Genomic DNA, 16627 nt, shown 5'->3' with positions numbered 1-16627 from the left:
TGATAAATGATGTGTCTTCTTTATGAAGGAATGGGGGGAGGCCGTGATAATGGTGTGCTTAACGCAGGGAGAAATGGGCACCGATGTTTTCATTCAGGAGCCCTGCCTTCACTGATGTTCACTTTATGCTGGAAAAATGAGCAAAGTCAGATTTGATTCTTGCAGCAGGACTTTGATTGATGGCCGTTTTGGAGGAAGAAAAGGAGGAAATGGAGAAATTCAGGATTTGCTGTCAAGAGGTTCAGTAGGTTCAGTAAAGTGTGGAGAGAGTTCCAGTTAAAGGTCAAACAGTTAGTTTGACTGATATGATGTTGAGCTCTGTCAAGGTTTTGGAGGGTAAAGTTTTACTCAGAGTACTTCTGTTGCTATATTAAAGACTAGGTACATCCCTGTAGCCCTGGGCAGTAGAACTTTAGGTGTAATTATAATATCTTCTTCTAAAATCCTATAGCAGAAGTAAAAGCTGGTGTGGTTCCAATGACAGAACACCAGCATCTACGGTCAACAGCAGCTCTAGTTCCTATGATCTCTTTGATGTCGTCCCCTCACCTCGCTGCAGGTCTACCTCTTTTTCTCTTTCTGTTCACCATCCCTTGAATGATTGTTTTCTCCAGGCAGTGATGTCTAGGAACATGAGCAAAGTAGCCGAGTTTCCTTGCGATGATGTTGGTGTTTTTTTCGACTTGAGTACAGAAACATTTGTTCTCTTGTCTGTCCATTATATCCTCAGGATCCTGTAGAAGCACCACATTTCAAAAGAATCCATCTCTGTTTATCTGATGACTTCATAGTACAGGATTTGGAGCCATTTGATGCCACTGCAACGGCTGCTGATCTCAGTAGTCTGACTCTGAGGGATGAAGGAAGTTTACTTTTCCATAGCTTGGTCATGTTTTGAATGACACTTGCTAGTCTTCTTTTGATCCCTTGGTATAGTTCCCTTTTGCACTGATGACCGAACCCAGAAACGCGAAGCTTTCTACCTCTTCTATTCCATCACCATCCAGTGAAAAGATTCTATCTGCATCACTGTGGCTGTCATCAACAACCATGATTTCGATCTGCTTCGTGTGCTTTAAAGTTTCTGAAGAAGGAGAGGGAGGTTTGGAGGGAAAGGTGTATCCTGGTGGGCGCTTCAATCCAGATGCACTTCCAGCTAAGTCAGCTAGGTGAGTGGCTAAGATGAGCTGACAGAAGAGAGGAACTATGGATTCAGCAAAATACTGGTGACCTGTTGTTGGAGGAATAAACGAAGCAAATGAGCAGAGAGAGAAGTAGAAACCTGTAGCAGAGCTGCTACTGCATGAGCGGGCAGAACAATCAGGAATGAAGAACTGAACCAGAGTTTATATTCTGCAGACGCTCCGTTGGATGATGAACCTCAGGTGTGTCTGATGAAAGTAGGTCGACCAAGCCGAGTCCCATTAGAATACATGCAGTCATACACCAAGACCAAGCAGGAGAGAGGACAGACAGGAAAACACCTGGAGGGGAGAGAAAAGAAGCAAGATATTATCAGAACTGTCACAATAAATCCCTCATTGTTCATTAACACTGTTAGTGGAAAAAAAAAATCTTTGTGCATAAAGTGTTTACACTAAATGGCTTGAGTGATGTTTGGCTGGTGAGACTGCTTATTAGTTAGGTACAATGTTTTATTAAGAGGCACAGAAATACAATCCCATTGTAAAACACTGTGATTCCCATTAATAGATATCGATGCTCTGAGGTTTTTCTTGGTTCAATCCCATTCATCCACCCTGATGATGAGTATTTCTCTTTGAGAGAATTCTTGAGATAAAAAAATAAATAAATAAATAAATAGAAATCTTGATGTAGTACTGCTAGAAAAATGCTTGCATATTTCATATTCTGAATCTATACCTACCTACATGATATGGTTGTGATCTGGAATTACAAAGAAGGCCAGTCAGTGAGTCCTGATCCTCTCCAGAATGCTAGATGAGTTTATTTGTTCTATTCTGCTCCACTGGTCTCTGATTAGAAGCCTTTTATTTATGAGCCGATGCAGTACACGCTTTGTCTCTGTATTTTTAACACAGGGTCGTGTTGTGTTGTCTCTCTTGTTCCACTCCCTCCTTATTCTCTTCCCTCCAAGTTTGTGTTTGATCCATCATCATCTGTTATTTCTGCGGCCGAGAAAGTAAACACGACACCCACAGAGACACACAAAGCAGTGCACTCAATCAGGACAGTAATATCCTACAAATCCCACATAAAGGAAAACATCTTTTCAACATCCATAAATCTTTTAGCTGCAGTCTACAAACTCTTTCTAACATAACTGCTCAGACAGAATCATTCCTCCACAACACTGGGATGCACAAAGAGTCAGATTCAGAGATTTACCCATTGGCTAAAAGTTGATTTCAAAAAGAAGCAAAGTGTTCAGAAGTGTCAGTGTGGCAGACAAACGTCTTGCCAGTGGCTATAAAGCGACTTATGAATCACAGTTTCAGCAGGGAAATTGCTCCACATGACGTCTGTGAACGGCTTCTTAGACACAAATCACCAGGAATAATGACTCTCTGCCCTCTTCCTTGTTAAAGGATAACTCCTATGCTGGGACCTTTTCATAATCAAGTTTAATGAAGAACACTTCGCTAGAAAAATGAGCCCAGTGTGCAGACTTTTAATTTCATTCATTCATTCATTGATCAAAGGAACAACTCCTGACACATTACCTTCTTCCTAAATGGTGGCAGTGAGTAGAGAAAGGTTCTGACAGGAGGATTAATCAGGTATATAGTAAGCAACTCTTGTACTGTTAAACTTCCCTGACTCAATAAAGATATAGCAGGACAATCAAAGGGAAGCAAAATTAGATGAAACCGGCAGAAGTGTTTGATGATTTAAAATTTAGTCAGCAGAGAGACACCAATCATTCGAGCTGCTGACAGGTGAAGGGAATAACATGGGTTTGCTCAATAGAGTGTCAGCGAGTTGGACATGTTAGGCAGCAAGTGGACAGACAGGTCTGGAAGCTGATGTGTCAGAAGCAGGAAAAATGGGCAGCATAAGCATCTGGAAGACTTTTTTCAGCATTAATGTGGATTTTACTTTGACACATTACTAAACCTTGTAGAGCATCGATACTCCCTAATAGCAGCGGCCTGTTGGAGCAGGAAAGGCAGACATTGTTCACATAACATCAATCATGACACTGTATGTCCTCAATACTCAGTTGTGGTTAAAGGGGTCCACTAGTTCTTCATAAAGGATACCTACTCAGTAGTTGTAGTGGACCTGTCTGTTAAATGAATGGTGGCTCAGCCTGTATCTTCAGTGGACATTATCCCTCTATTTATTGTGCACATCACAGCTGTGACATGTACCGTCCTTGTTTCTGTACTGTACATTGATTCTCTATATACATTATCACCATGTGCTCATGACTATTCCACTGTGTATGAATTTTTTTCAGAATTCAATGCCTATGAAAGGTCTCTTTATATACTAGGAGTAATGTTTCATGTTTTATATTTCTATTAGTTTATTAGCTGGTGAGAAACTGTTTCCATTTAAATTTATATTAGCTTTTCCTTTAAAAAAAAAAACTTAATTCAATGACTGTATGAAGGCACATTCTTTATTCTGTGAACTTTGGCATTTTAGCCCATCCGTGACTGTCAGGATGCTGCTATATATGTCTATCATTTAAGACAAATCCCCCCAAGAGGCAATAAAGCGCGTCTTTATCTGGATCTTGATGGAATGGATAAGGATGTGATTTCACATACAGCTGCTCTGCAGTGTAGTGGTGGCCGATCACATTGGTCAGCAGGATTTCAATCCAGAACAAGCCCCTCCTGATTCTACTGATGAACTCTTCACTCTGTAGGAGGGTCCATGTCTCTGGAATGAAAGTCTGACTCTACCAGCCCTCCATGACTGAGTCATGAACTGATTCTGATGTGGGACCCTAAGATATTGCATATGTATTATAATTACTCTGCCAAGGAATATGGAGGAGTTATATGACAATCGTTGTACGTCTGTCTGTCTGTCTGTCTGTCCACAACATTAGTCAAAAACGGGTTAACGGATTTTGATGACGTTTTCAGGGAAGATCAGAAATGACTCAAGGACCAAGTGATTAGATTTTGGCAGTGATGCAGCTTATAGTCTGGATCCACGGATTGGTAAAGATTTCTGAATCATTGCGAGATAGCAGCACAGCGGCACTGTAACCATGACAAGGGAACACTATGTTAACTTCCTGCTGACAATCACATGATTGTGATTCTACTACAAATCCAACGCTGAGGACTTATCAGGACTTATCCATCAGAAACGATACAAGGACTGAGCAGCCTTGGAGGAGTACTGCTCTCTGAGAGCTTCCCTTGTTTTGATTATATGCACCTTTGCTTGAATTAACTAAGATGGAAAGCACTTTTTAAATAATTCTTAATTGTGTTGGCATTTCGGTTCTTACTGTCACCTGGTCCTTCCCTTTCTGACATACCAGAGAAAGATACTTTACCCTTCACCAATACTTAAAGCTGCTGTCCGGAGTATCTGTTTGTTTTTAATTTATGTATCATTTTTTAACAAAGCTTAAATGTGTTAGTCTAGTTCGATACTATAATATAAAGTTAGTATAACGCGATATGAAAATTTATTCCTGAGCTCCGCCTTCCTCTCATAGACCCCCATGTTATTCCAAAAAGCGCCGGTTGCTGCCGACCAATCAAGTTCGAGCTTCAGCTTTGTCATGCTGTCAATCAACGGTTACGCGCACAGCAAGCAAGCCCATGCAGAGGTGGGCGAGCTACGCACTACGCAACCGCGCGCACATTTGTTTTGCTTGTGGAGGAGAGAGCATCAGGGCTCAACAACTTCCAGAAAAGTTACCAATCCCACGGCTTGTCAGGCCAAGAGACTGCAGGACGTTTTTTGGCTCGGGGTGCTCGCGTTGCTCCCCGACCACGGCCTCCATAGCCCGCCTGACGGCTTCGTTTAGATGCCCGACCTCTGGAGGAAGATGTTGGGGCGTCTGGGACATACTCTTCGTCAGAGGAGTCATGCAATTCTGATCTCTAGAGAGAAATAAATAAACAATGTAACACATATACACGCGTAAATGCACTAAGTTTGATAAACAACGTCATCGAGAGGGATACACAATCACATATTGAAACTTTACTCGTTCGTCCTAGCAGATTCATGTTATTTTGGTATTAGGACAAGTTAGACTCAATACAGCATTCTAACGTAATTCCTTTATTATTTACTAAATGTAGAAGAGGGGAAAACAGCAAAACAGGCGAGATGCTGCAACACTCCGGGCACTTCTCTCATGTACTGCGCGCGTGCACAAATAAAGGGGCGAAATCACAGGGAGGGAGGGTGGGACCACCAGTGTTTTAGGAGACGCTGCGATTCAAACTCCGGACAGCAGCTTTAAAGTTCTTTTTCTAAAGCCTGAACCTGTTTTTTGTTGCTTTTTTTTGGCATACGGTATTTTGATTTAAAGTCTGAGCAAAAAGCAATTACAGGAACGAAATCTCACTGCAGCAACTTCCTTTTCACAGCTTGAAGTCCTTGACAGAGATTTATCACAGGATAGCCTCAGTGAGAATATCCCAAGATGAAAATTACCAAAAGTGTAAGGACTCCTTTTCAAAAAAAAAAAAAGACTTACTGTGTGTAATAGTCTGTTGTTGAGTTATTTATGTTCCCAAGGAAAATGTGATCTTCATGACTCTATTTCTGAAACTCCTGTGATTAAGAACCCCCATATGCAATCTGAAAAATAACTTTCAGTGTTCTCACTAGTTTGTTCTCATTATAATAGACAAGCCTTGCTTCAAATGTTGCCTTGTTAGTGGTTTTGTAATGTGTTTGGAGACTCTCTGAGCAACTGTTATCTTTGTTAAAACTTGGGTTGACAAAAATGGACTGAATGCAACTTTTAGAAAAAAATCCCAGATCTCCTTAAATTTCCACTTTCTCAGCCTTATGATCCACCTGTTTTGAAATGATGCTGTTGACTAAGAGATGCAGCCATCTGAGTAATATTTTGGGATGTGAATACACTGTGAAGTATGTTGGTTCAAATCCCGGCCTGGGCCTGAGATCTTGCTGCATGGAGTTTGCATGTTCTCTCTGTGCATGCGTGGGTTTTGTCCGGGTGCTCTGGCTATTTATACTCTAAATTGCCCATAGGTGTGAATGTGAGTGTGATTGTTTGTCTGTATATGTAGCCCTGTGACAGACTGGCGACCTGTCCAGGGTGTCCCCTGCCTTTGCCCGAGTCAGCTGGGATAGACTCCAGCACCCCCCGCAACCCTAGTGAGGATAAAGCGGTGTATAGAGAATGGATGGATGGAAAACCCAGCGGTAGTTCTTACCGGTAATAACACAAGAAAAAAACTGATATACTGAGCTGTGCATCGTCTTAATGCTGTGAGTGTTGGTCATCCCCCCGCGACCCTAATGAGGATAAAGCGGTGTATAGATAATGGATGGATGTTTTTTTTTTGCTATGAAGCTGGAGAACCTGGACAACACTCATACATGTAAAGGAAGAACATGGAAACTCCATGAAAGATCCCAGGAAGGCTGGGACGTGAACCAGGGATCTTCTAGCTACGAGACGACGGTGAAGCCCTTAAACTGGGTTGGTCTATTTTTTGCTAGCTTGTCACCCCTGAATAAACTGTTATTTAGGGATAAATGAAACTGCGTTTGTTAGAAAAAAAAGGTAAGCACAAGACAGACTGGTTTTTTACACAGATTATTTTTATTTTATAGTGGCAAATGATTAAATAGTTTTTTGGTCTAACTTGTTATTCTGAAGTAAATGTTGATAGCACACTTTAATGGTTCCATCTGCATTTAGATTGGCTCCCTATAGGCCTTGCTTTCACTGTGCAAATCTGTCAGCCACTGGGTTGGAAATCACCCAGGAAAATAAAGATTTAATTTCAGAGAACAAACAACAATCAGAGTAATTGTGGAAACTCTACAACTGTTTTTTGAAGAAGGCAAATACAACGATGAGGAAAAATGTTTGAAACAAGGAGGTAAAATAAACAGCTGTGAACTCACTTGATGGACTGGAAAGAGTTTAAAATCAGCATTCAGCAGATTTTATTTCTACTAGATCAGTAAGAGTACATACTTTTTAATACAGCCCCCTTTATAGCAGCACTGAGATGTGAGTTTCTATTTGAAAAGGGGATTCTTATGTTTTTCTTCTTGCTTTGGACAGCATCCAGGCTGTTAGTAGAAGCCATGTTCTCTTCTTCTCTAAGTGGTGTTAATCATTTCATGTCCTGTGTTGTTGTGAGGCTGTGACGAAATGGGAAATCGGTTTGGTCTCTGCAACATGTAAACAATGAGAAACTTACTGTTAAACTAAATGACATTCTGAGCTCTTCTAGCCAAGGCCAGAGACTGTGGAAACGCATGATGTCACACAGTCATAAAATGGACATGGAGAGAACATATTAGTTCAACACAGAGTAAATATCATGGTGGCACTGAGTGTGGTTTCCACTGTTAATATTCAGTGTGATGCCAACAGAGAGAACATCTGGACATCTGCTGACTGTCTTCAGTTGTAGACTAGCAGTTAGCCTGTGTGAAATCTGGGATAGAATGCAATGGATGAAATAATAGCCTGCCAAAATGAAGATGTGAAAGATTAAATCATTGGTGAGAAGTCGAACAACTCACCAAGAAACTCAGAAAAAAGTTGAGCCCAGCATCCAGTTTCCAGAAACATCTCCTGTACTGCTTATACTTTATAGCTCTAAATTCTGTACAATATCCAAAATACATGAGTTAATTCAACAGAAGACATGGACATATAATTAAAATACACAAATGTAATTCAAGTAATCACTGGTGTTACCTTTTAGAGCTTAAATACGACACACATGTGCTTTATCTGAATAATAAAAATGTTCCTGTTCTACATAAAACAGCACAATAAAACAACAATTATGTGAATCTACACTCTGCAGTTTAGGTTTTACTGGGCTGGAGAACATGATATGTGCTTTTCCCTCCTTCATTTCCTTTTACTGGAAACATTAGTTGAACTGTCCTCAGTGCAAGAACAGATTTTTCACTGTAAACAGCAATGAGTGGCAGGAAGTCCACCCAGATACTCAGATTAGGAAACCTAATTGAGGAGTGACAGTAAACTAACAAATGTACTCTTATTCTGGACATATCACTTCTCCTGTCTCATCTTTTTTCCCCAATCTTTGTCCAGTCATTATTTTAGCTCTGTTTAATTTCTTTTCGATCTTCTCATCCTTTTTCTCAATATATCTCCCATTTCTCTGTCATTTTTTAAACCATCCCATTCCCTCCATGTGTTCATCCTCATCCAGCCCTCCTGCTGTCTCTGCTGTCACCAGCCTTTCCTTCCTCCCTCCAACCATCCACATGACTATTTATGAGTGAAAGCAACGAGGAGCGTTGAGGCTCTTCAGAAGCCTAGTGCTCTTTAGTGGAGGCCGTCTGTCACCCTGACAGTATCAACACACTCCATGCAGATGGTCTGCACACATATATTGCTTGTATGTGTTCCTTTATGACAATCATGAGACGCACAAACCACACACTTTTTGCTTACACACAAAGTAGGGGATCTGTACGTGTGTGTTGAAGAGCAGCTCCTGAGTGAATCCATATCATCACTGAGCAGAGGCCATGGAGCTGAATGGGTCCTACTATTAGACTGATCTTTGAGATTGCAGCAGCTTTTTAGGCTTAATACTGCAATAAACACATATGCAGTCAACATTCAGTTAAATGACTGAAAAAAGAAATCTTGTAATAGTATTGCTAACCACAAAAAACATAATAAAATCACTTTTTAATAATAGGGTAAATACAGTCATAAATGACTTGTATTTTTGGTGTGATTTGCTCATGAGAGTAGTGTTATTATTATTATTATTATTGTTGTTATTGCTTTTCTACTCTTTTTGTTGCAAAGACTTGTGTTACTTCTATATTATTTTGAAAGTCTTATTTTCAAATCTTATTTATTATCTCATCTTATTTTGTAGCTGACACATTATCCAATATTCAAACAGGTCAAAATGTTTGTTTTTTTTCCCAGAAGGTGAATATGGGTGTTTTTAGTGTTTAGCACCAGGCTGTGTTGGATTTGACACTGTAACATACTGAATAACTTTACAACCTGTTAGCCCAGATTCATCAGCTTTGCCAGCTGAAGCTACTTCAACACCGGTGATATATTAGCTAAATGTGCAGGTAATATTTGTCCCTCCTCCGGTTAGCTGGGCTTGTGTATGTATGTAAAAACAGGGCCGGTAAAAATGTGATTCTTTTGCAGTGTATGGATGAATGAAACATGAATGCATTATCTTGTTGCCTCATAAAATAATAGAAGGTTTCTTCTTTAAAACATTGACATTTTATTCAGCATTTCCTCTCCTTGTTTTGGGCCCATAATGTTGAGACTGAGAAGTTTTGTCTCCTTTTTTTTTTTGCAGCTGAAATTTGTGATTTAGAATGACAGAAGAAGCATGGGTGTTGCTAATACCATTAAAAATCAATGACTCCATCCCAAAAAGATTTCCTAACAAGCCGTGCAAGTATCCAATATGCACCCCTTGACTTGGTAAAGCTAACTGGAATCAGCCCCATGACTTGCTAAAGCTAACTGGAATCAGGCCCTTGACATGGTAAAGCTAACCGGAATCAGCCTTGACTTGCTAAAGCTAACTGGAATCAGCCCCTTGACTTGCGAAAGCTAACTGGAATCCTGTAACTGTTAATCTTACAGAGTCCACCTGTTCGGTGTTACATTGACAAGATTGCAACTGTCATTTCAGGATTAGAGCTTTCCTCCTAACTTATTATATGAACTTACATTGATATATTTATTATATTTAGAATATTTTTCCTGGACTGCAGCTAGAGGATCCCCGGTTCACGTCCCAGCCTTCCTGGGATCTTCCTGCATGGGGTCTCCATGTTCTCCCTGTGCATGTGTGGGTTTCCTCTGGGTACTCCGGTTTCCTGACACAGTCCAAAAATATGCTGAGGTTAATTGATTATTCTAAATTTGTCTGTAGGTTTGAGTGCGAATGTGATTGTTTACCCTGTTTTAAGTTACTGTAATGTTTGTAAGTTACTTTCTTGTTTTTTACTGTGAAGCACTTTGGTCACCCTTTGGGCTATATAAATAAACTTTGATTGATTAATTGATTGGTTATCTGTCTGTCTCTTGATGCCTCAAGCTTTATTTATATTCACACAAAACACCATGATACACCCATCAGACATAAAGTTAGACCACCTGCCTAAAATCTCCTTTAAGCTGCTAAAACTCCTCTGACCCAGTGGTTCATGGACTCAGGACTTCTGGAGATGTCCTGTGGTACTGGGATGATGGCAGTGAATTCTGTGGGTCGTGTGGGTGGCAGGGTGGGACCTACCTAGATCAGGCTGGTCCTGGACCATTCCACAGATGCTCAGTAAGATCTGGATCTGGGCAGTGTTGAACCAGGGTGAACAACTTAGATCTGCCATGTTCCCCGGGCCACTCCTGAGCAGTTTTTGTGATGTGTCATTGGCATTGGCCTGCTGAGGGTGGAAACTGGCATCAAGGACTGTTGTCAACATGGGGGCTGGGGGTTACTTGACTTGCAGTGTTTAGGGGGGTGGTACATGTCAAACATCCACATGAATGTCAGGGCTCAAGGTTTCCCAGCAGAACGTTGCATTACAAGAAGATGATGGATGTTCTTCAGTTCACTTGTCAGTGGTCAGAACATTTTGGCTAGTCGCTGTCGATGTGATGTAACTGCTCAGAAGATTGCGGGTTAGTTTGGAAAAAAAGCACCTGTTGGCCTGCATACAGCAAAATCCAAATGTGTTCTTTGTTTCAGTAAAATATTCTTAGTCACAGATGGCAGTCAGATGTTCTCTTGGTGTCACAGCATCACTTACTTACAAGATAAGCATAAGAGAATAATAATAATAATGTTTTACCACCTATGATGTTAAGTATTGAGAGGAACTAAGCCTTATGCAGTTTTATCCTGTGAGAATAACTGTACTATGTTGGAACTTTTCACTGCTGCGTGCAGTCATTTGTTTTGTTCTGTTGTGTGTTGCTGTGAAGACTGAATTAATGTAGAAGATGTTTTTCTCTCTCCTCCCACAGGTCGTAAATTTGTCATTGCCAATGCAAGAGTGGAGAACTGTGCTATCATCTTCTGCAACGATGGCTTCTGCCACATGTGTGGTTACTCGCGTGCTGAGATCATGCAGAAGCCGTGCACATGTAACTTCCTGTATGGACCTGACACCAAGCGACTGGCGATCGCCCAGATGGCGCAGGCCCTGCTGGGCTCTGAGGAGAGGAAAGTGGAGATTGACCTTTACCGAAAAGATGGTAGGAAAACAAAGAGCTTGTTAGCTGTGCTGATGCAGTAGAGGATACACCTCTACCTCTACCTCTACCACCTCTACATACACCTGCTTCTGGCCTGTTGGCTGGTACATTAGATGGATATGGGTGATGATTCTCTGGTGTGTAGATTACACAGTATCTTTGAATGTTTGGGAGGATACTGGTGTGTGTCAGAGTGCAAGAGATGATTGTGATGGAATCACAGAAATGTAACAGAAACAGAGTTGTATCAGAGTAGAAAGTTAGTAGATGTGCACTTTGTGTTTCGAGATTGGAATTTAATTTTCTCGAAGAAAAAGAAGTCTGGATAGCATATGCTCTGCCCAGTGTCTGTTTTGGGGATAGTGGAGGTACTATGATATGCATTTGTGTGCATCTGAATGTAAAGTTAGGTGTTTGATCCTTGTTTCTTGTTGTGCTATGTACGGATTGATTGGCACCAACAGCTCATGTTTTTGTCTGAGTTCTCATGTGTTCATGTTGCAGCAACTTTTTAGTGCCAGATTGTTATTTTTGATGAGCACAGAAGTTTAGAAAAATGTAGTATGGTACACCTGGCCTGTTTCCAGATTGTATTTAATTGAAGAATACTAGTCTATTGCTGTATCACATTACTACTGAATGAGTTCAAAAACAATTTGAATGACCATCTGCTCTTTTTCATGAAGTACCAGGATTTTCAATAGACCTGCCCTGAATCTGCTTGACATACTGTACTTTGAAAAGGGCAAATGGGGGAAACCCTCAGAGAACTCTCTCCTGTGACAAGAGTGTATCTGTGTCTACACAAATGCCAAGTGGATCAGGACAAGGTAAGAGGATGCTGTTTGCTACAATGATAGACGGCTTCCATGGCGATAAAGAGCTGCCATGGTCATAAAATGAGCAACTCCCTGGGCTGTGGCCAGAGCGTCTGCTGGACATTTTCCACCTGTAGACAGACACCAGAGCAGATGGAGAGGAAGGGGGGCGAGGAAAGGACTGGAAGCAAACTGAGAGGAAAAAAGAGGGCAAGACTGTGAAGAAGCAGGTTAACAGCACAACTCTGAAGAGTGAGGAATAAACACAGAATGAAACAGTGACCGTCAGAAAGTGTGTTTCTCAATGTACTGTGAAAGAATAAGACAGGAGGAACACAGAGTGATGGCACCAGCTGTCCTCTCTCTAGTGATGCTGGTGAGGAGATGTCTGCCAGCTCAGCCCTCCCCTCTGTACATTTTACTTTCCACTGTTTATACTGGAGATGTAGAGACACACACCACCGACCTGCTATACAACAGCATCTTGTAAAACGCTGTAACCCTGTATATAGAATTACAGAAGTGTTGTCATTTCTGTCACAGTGGTAATGTCAACTAGAGTCTACCATGGTAACAACACACAGTTAAAGGCTCTGGAATAAAAAACATTCACAGCAGGTTGCTGTACAGCAGATACAGAGGGGTGGGTGGAATATACCCTCCTATTATAGACCAAAGAAAAATGATCATACTAACTAAGATGTCGTAGCACTGTAGTCTGCCAGTTTTTCATGTAATGACTAATATGATCATTTACTTTATAAATATAAAGTAAAAGTGTTGTAGGTGGGGGGGTGGAAGAGCCTGGCACAGGAATGCAAACAATACAACCCTATACCCCCAAAAATGTTGCTTCTATTCAGCTGCATTCTTGTTTATGGTTTGAAAGAAACATATTTTCTCACCTGTGATGCATTAAGAAAGGCTTTTAGTTTGAGTGAGTCTACGGAGGGGAAGATGGAGACTTACGGGAGGTTCATGTTCTGTTTGGAACTGTTCTTCTCAGACTTACATTTCAAACTGACCTGTTGTTTACTTTGGTTTTCGGTCGCTTTCAAACCCTTCATAGCTGATGTATGTGTGGAATATGGAATTTGTTGACTGAAAAGAAGCGACAGTAAAGCAATAAAATGAACAATAAATATGTGTTGATTTCAGATGAAAGAGTAGAAGTTTAGTTCTGCTCAAAGCCTCACAGATTAAAATGCAGTAGTTCTTTTTTTATTTCAACTAACACATGAAGACTTTACTAATATTGGATGAGATCCTTCAGTTTATAACTAGACACTTTGATGTTTCATAGCAGCAGCAGCTCACCTGGTGGAGATGTTGGTGAGGTCAGCCCTAAGGCAATAGGTCATCTCACCGGGGAACCCTAACATGATCCACATGGATTCATGCAACACACAGTAAGGTGACATGTTGTGTCAGAAACAGCACAGATGACATGAAATAGGTGATTTTTCTTCTGGAGAAACATCAGGACACTGTCATTAGTGTATTATCATATTTACCACATAACACAGGATAAATGAATGTCGCTGGTCATCAGGTATTGAAATATTTACCTTTAGAAGAAAGGTAGCACATTCCTTAGAGAACATGAAAGCATCAAATGTTCTGAATTTTTGTTTTAAAATTGCCTTAAGTGATGACACAATTATGTTTGACCCATTAATTGATTAAGTTAGATTAGATCACTGTTAAACTTTACTGGAGTTAACTGTCTGAGAGTTAAACACACAAATGTTTGTTTACCTGTAGTTTAATATAAGTGTTTATCCCAATTAAAATAGTGTCTTGAATTACATTATATTTGATATACAGCACTAACAGACACTTGGCAACAATCTAAAAATCTTTAATGAAGAAAAACTTCCAAAAAATTGATTTTAGTTTTCCCATCATCATGGTTTAGAGGAGTTTTTTGGAGCTGTGCTAACGGTAAAACTGAAAGAGTTGGAAGGTTGCACTTGATTGGAAGCGATGAGTGTGTTAGAACAAGACAGCAGCGTATTGGTTTCTATAAGAGAGCTTTGTAAAGAATCAGCAGTGACTAAAGGTGTGAAATGCAGTTCTCTTCTGTGCCTGAACTCAGCTTACAGTGTGAAAGAATATAGAACTATCACTTCCACTTCACTCATATCCTTGTCTATGAATGGGGTTTTGTGTTTGTCGAGTTGCCATGGTGATAGAGAGGCCCTCATCGTGTTGTTAGAGTTACCAAAGGATGCTCTTGTGATTTGAACACTGTGTATTCTGTAGGTGCATATGATTATGGACCCACATAGTAGCTCTGAATAAAAGCCAATCCAACAGGGATTTGGAGCTGTTCATGAGGATTTTGTCTAACGCCTCATGGTTAAAACTGCCATTGTTTTATGGTGGACATGAAAACCTAATGTAGTCACTAGTAACATCCTCATTGATTTGTACTTAAAGATAGTGAATGAGCATAAAAGTGCTGCTGTTATCTGTGCATGTTTGAGCAGGTGTGACCCTGGTGACTCCTCTGTCACAGTCTATGCTGCTCACAGACACAAATACAGAGTCTTAGGTAACCCCAGCGGGCCTCCTTCAAGCCATCAGAGAGCTGCTGATCGAACATCATTCATAATGCACGTCGAGAGGAAACAGTACGCCACCTCCTCCTGTCCCCTTCGCCTTCATCTCACTCCTCCAAAGGCAGAGTAGGAACAGAAAGAATAGCCTCTCACTTGATCTGAGTGTGCAGGAGTGTATTTTTTATGTGTAGCCACATACATGCATACACAGAACACACACACATGCCCAACACACAGTGTGTACACACATCTGAGCCCATTTATCTAGTGCCAGGCTCAGGCATGAGCCTTCACCATGACTCATCTCCCTTCTTGCCCTCACGCTCAATTGTCCGACTCCAGTTGCTCACCAGCTTAATCAATCATGCTGTCCAGGTAAACTGCATACACAAACACTGAGCATGTCGGGCTTTCAGTACAGAGAGGACTTCTGTTACTGTAAGGCCTTGAATCCCTTTGGTGAAAGTCGCAACTATGCAGTGTTATGTTGGTTCACAGGAGTGTATGATAGTTAAAAGAGTAACTACAGCCTAGGTATCTTCACTGTGTTGGAAATAGTTGTTTGATGGGAATAGCAGTCTGTTTTTACTGAATTCACACCTCTCTTACACTCTTCACTCTTCTCTGCATCTTCTTGATCCTACTGGTTGTCTCTCACCTCTTATTTCTGATCTTTCTCTTAACAGACATTTCATTATGTCTTACTTCATCCCTCTGGGCTCTCACCATGTCCAGCTTTGCCTAACTCCTGTTTCACTCAGTGTCTTTTAACATTCTCATGACTTTTGGCTTTCTCTCTTTTACCCCTCCATCAGGGAAGAGAACACAGTGACAGAGTGAGTTCTAATCCAGGCTGTACCACAGGGCTAGAAGACAGCCATCATGAGCTAGATCAATCCTAGGATGTCACTGCTGTCAGTGTTTAGCTGCTGGAGCAACTCTGAATCCTGTTTCCGGAGATGATTGTTTGACAGTTCCTTTCAGTAGCAGCAGAGTTAAGACAGGTGGCAGAACACATATGCCTTCTTTTCTTGTCAAATTATACTTTCTAAGTCCACAGAAAAATAGTTGTACAAGGCACAACAGAGCTGAGTAAAATGACAGGTTTGTTTCATGAGACACTGCTAATGTGTGAAACCACAGCAGCTCTTATCTCAGACCAAAAATGGTCACCACCTCATGTACAAATTATTTTTAAGACAGAAATATTTGAAATATTTGAAAGTCCATTTTTCCTCTAAAATCAAAGTGTCCTTTACTTCTGCTTTTTAAATGTGGTATTCAGTGTAGTATTTAGCAAGACACCGATGCTTTGCTGAAAACACTTTGATAATACAGAACTTAATGAATCTTAGAGAAATGCATACACAGAGACAGGTGGAATACCTACAATGAAGTTAAAAAGCCTGAAAATCTGAATTTGTTTGGCATATTACTGCATACAAGTGTGCCTTCTTTAGAAGACTTCTTTTGAAGTGAATGCATTAAAGAGGAAATAGAGAAATAGATTTCACAAGACAAGAAAATCAGCTGCTTATCAAACATGATAATGGATGTCTGGTTATTTTACTGGAGTTAGAGTGTTAGAAAGGTGAGGATGAAGAAGTGACAGATTGAAGATGTGTTAAGCTGATCCCCCCCACACAAATCCAATGAACCAGGTGCACAAAAACCACCCGTGCTTCCATCTCACGTTTTTCTGCCATCTCTAGCAGAACCTCTGGACACCTGCAGCGTTGTTGTTCCCCTAGTTGGACAGGAGATAACTGTAGAGATCACCTTCATTTGAAGGACATGAAGCTTAGATCACAGTGATGTAGCTTCAGTTC

At 40.8% G+C, this 16627-nt stretch overlaps 1 protein-coding gene across 1 annotated transcript in view; it reads left to right on the top strand.

Annotated features, from left to right (window-relative positions):
• Window positions 1-16627, top strand: part of kcnh2b (potassium voltage-gated channel, subfamily H (eag-related), member 2b) — a 374335-nt gene that overhangs the window by 36016 nt on the left and 321692 nt on the right. Inside the window, exon 2 of the mRNA XM_051940813.1 lies at window positions 11186-11416. Coding sequence (XP_051796773.1) covers window positions 11186-11416 — 231 coding nt within the window. The remainder of the gene's footprint in view (window positions 1-11185; window positions 11417-16627) is intronic.

The sequence above is a fragment of the Acanthochromis polyacanthus genome, chromosome 20 (genome assembly GCF_021347895.1).
Source record: "Acanthochromis polyacanthus isolate Apoly-LR-REF ecotype Palm Island chromosome 20, KAUST_Apoly_ChrSc, whole genome shotgun sequence".
Taxonomy (NCBI): domain Eukaryota; kingdom Metazoa; phylum Chordata; class Actinopteri; family Pomacentridae; genus Acanthochromis; species Acanthochromis polyacanthus.
The sequence above is the reverse complement of the archived record's forward strand: the minus strand, read 5'-3'. Positions and strand labels throughout refer to the sequence as shown.